We start from the raw sequence: 3125 nt of genomic DNA, 5'->3' as shown, positions 1-3125 counted from the left end.
CCCTGCCACCCCGACCTCCGCGTCCCCCCTTGCCTCGGCATCGCGGCCCCCACCCCCAAGCACATGGGTCTTGCTCCCCTCTCTTCCTCCCCACACCTCGTCACCCTGCCTGCACCCCACGCACCGGGCATCCCCTGCCACTGCCCTGCCCACCTCTGGAACGGGGGCACCCATCAGCACCAGGGGTGCTTTGGGATCCCACCTAGAAATCCTCCCGGGGCACCCACCCACCTCGGGGACCCACCGCCCCGCGATGCCACTGGCGCACGGGTTGGGAGCAGGGCAAGAGCCGGGGGTCCGGAGGGGTGGGCACAGATGGGTGCTGGGGCACACGGTGCTTGCAGGCAGGGGTGCGGGGTGCTTGCAGGCAGCCCTGACCCCTCCTTCGGTTGTCACCCCGCTCCTGCCGCCGTTCGAACCCGGCCATCACCACGTCCCCCCGCCGCCCTGCCCTCTCTGCCACGCTGGTAATTGGGAGATGGAGCAGATGGCGCCTGGGTTTCATCTTAGGTAACAGGTCCAGCCGAGCTGCTCGGCCGGCTCGGCGCTCGGCCGCTGGTTCCCTTCCATCGGTCGGCCGCTGGTTCCCTTTGGCCATCGGTCGTCGCCAGAGCAGAGGGTTTTTTGGGGTGTCCCCCCCACCAAGGAGGGAGCTGGTGGGGGAACACGTCCCCCCAGCGCGGTGCCGGGATGCGGTGCTGGCCGGGAAGGGCTTGGCTGGCGTGTGGGGCAAACGTACCTGGGAGACGTGGCCCCCAAGGAAGAGCTGGGGCTGGGAGCCACTGTCCCACGGCACCCTGGTGTGCCACGTCCCCAAGGCAGGCTCAGGGACCCGCCCTGGTACCGGGGAGGGGGCTCTGGGACCGTTGGGATATAAGCAGGGGGTGCCTGCAGGTCTTGGCATCTCCCCAGCGCTGCAGCAAGGCAGGGTGGGAAACTCATTGCCAAAACGGCTCCGAAATCCCGGCTGGCCCTGGAAGCAGGGTCCTCGGGGACACCGATGCCCCCACGCCGCTGGGAACGATGCTGAGTTGGGGGACACAGCCCTTCTCTCGGGCCTGGCCCCAGGTATGCTGCTGCCACTGGGGTCTCCTGCAGCGCAGTCCCCGGCCTGGCTGGTGGCATCCTCCAGGCCTGGTGGTCCCGGAGCTGGCGGGACCCTTGAAGGGTTCAGCCCTCAGCCCCGTAACGCGTCACGGTGCCCTCGAGGTGGGCAGGGACGGGGATGCCTCATCAGGCCCCTATTCCTGCTGTTGCAAGAAACCATCCCCCCTGCAACGACCATCCCCCCTGGAACGACCATCCCCCCTGCAACGACCATCTCCTCTGCAGTGACCATCTCCCCTGCAGCGACCATCCCCCCTGCAACGACCATCCCCCCCGCAACGACCATCCCCCCTGCAACGACCATCCCCCCCGCAACGACCATCCCCCCTGCAACGACCATCCCCCCTGGAACGACCATCCCCCCTGCAACGACCATCCCCCCCGCAACGACCATCCCCCCTGCAACGACCATCTCCTCTGCAGTGACCATCTCCCCTGCAGCGACCATCCCCCCTGCAACGACCATCCCCCCCGCAACGACCATCCCCCCTGCAACGACCATCCCCCCTGGAACGACCATCCCCCCTGCAACGACCATCCCCCCCGCAACGACCATCCCCCCTGCAACGACCATCCCCCCTGGAACGACCATCCCCCCTGCAACGACCATCCCCCCTGCAACGACCATCCCCCCCGCAACGACCATCCCCCCTGGAACGACCATCCCCCCTGCAACGACCATCCCCCCTGCAACGACCATCTCCTCTGCAGTGACCATCTCCCCTGCAGCGACCATCCCCCCTGCAACGACCATCTCCTCTGCAGTGACCATCTCCCCTGCAGCGACCATCCCCCCTGCAACGACCATCTCCTCTGCAGTGACCATCTCCCCTGCAGCGACCATCCCCCCTGCAACGACCATCCCCCCTGCAACGACCATCCCCCCCGCAACGACCATCCCCCCTGGAACGACCATCCCCCCTGCAACGACCATCTCCTCTGCAGTGACCATCTCCCCTGCAGCGACCATCCCCCCTGCAACGACCATCTCCTCTGCAGTGACCATCTCCCCTGCAGCGACCATCCCCCCTGCAACGACCATCTCCTCTGCAGTGACCATCTCCCCTGCAGCGACCATCCCCCCTGCAACGACCATCTCCTCTGCAGTGACCATCTCCCCTGCAGCGACCATCCCCCCTGCAACGACCATCTCCTCTGCAGTGACCATCTCCCCTGCAGCGACCATCCCCCCTGCAACGACCATCTCCTCTGCAGTGACCATCTCCCCTGCAGCGACCATCCCCCCTGCAACGACCATCCCCCCCGCAACGACCATCCCCCCTGGAACGACCATCCCCCCTGCAACGACCATCCCCCCCGCAACGACCATCCCCCCTGCAACGACCATCTCCTCTGCAGTGACCATCTCCCCTGCAGCGACCATCCCCCCTGCAACGACCATCCCCCCCGCAACGACCATCCCCCCTGGAACGACCATCCCCCCTGCAACGACCATCTCCTCTGCAGTGACCATCTCCCCTGCAGCGACCATCCCCCCTGCAACGACCATCCCCCCCGCAACGACCATCCCCCCTGGAACGACCATCCCCCCTGCAACGACCATCTCCTCTGCAGTGACCATCTCCCCTGCAGCGACCATCCCCCCTGCAACGACCATCCCCCCCGCAACGACCATCCCCCCTGCAACGACCATCCCCCCCGCAACGACCATCCCCCCTGGAACGACCATCCCCCCTGCAACGACCATCCCCCCTGGAACGACCATCCCCCCTGCAACGACCATCCCCCCTGCAACGACCATCCCCCCTGCAACGACCATCCCCCCTGGAACGACCATCCCCCCTGCAACGACCATCCCCCCCGCAACGACCATCCCCCCTGCAACGACCATCCCCCCTGCAACGACCATCCCCCCCGCAACGACCATCCCCCCTGGAACGACCATCCCCCCTGCAACGACCATCTCCTCTGCAGTGACCATCTCCCCTGCAGCGACCATCCCCCCTGCAACGACCATCCCCCCTGCAACGACCATCTCCCCTGCAGTGACCATCTCC

General features: G+C 67.0%; 1 protein-coding gene across 1 annotated transcript in view; it reads right to left on the bottom strand.

Annotated features, from left to right (window-relative positions):
• The window catches only part of AHDC1 (AT-hook DNA binding motif containing 1), an 11522-nt gene extending 10924 nt beyond the window's left edge, over positions 1-598 (bottom strand). Inside the window, 1 exon segment of the mRNA XM_009276263.2 lies at positions 232-598. Within this exon segment, the coding sequence (XP_009274538.2) occupies positions 232-598 (367 nt within the window).
• Positions 599-3125: the final 2527 nt, after the last annotated feature.

This window comes from Aptenodytes forsteri, unplaced genomic scaffold (genome assembly GCF_000699145.1).
Source record: "Aptenodytes forsteri isolate BGI_AS27 unplaced genomic scaffold, ASM69914v1 Scaffold321, whole genome shotgun sequence".
Classification (NCBI taxonomy): Eukaryota; Metazoa; Chordata; class Aves; order Sphenisciformes; family Spheniscidae; genus Aptenodytes; species Aptenodytes forsteri.
The sequence above is the reverse complement of the archived record's forward strand: the minus strand, read 5'-3'. Positions and strand labels throughout refer to the sequence as shown.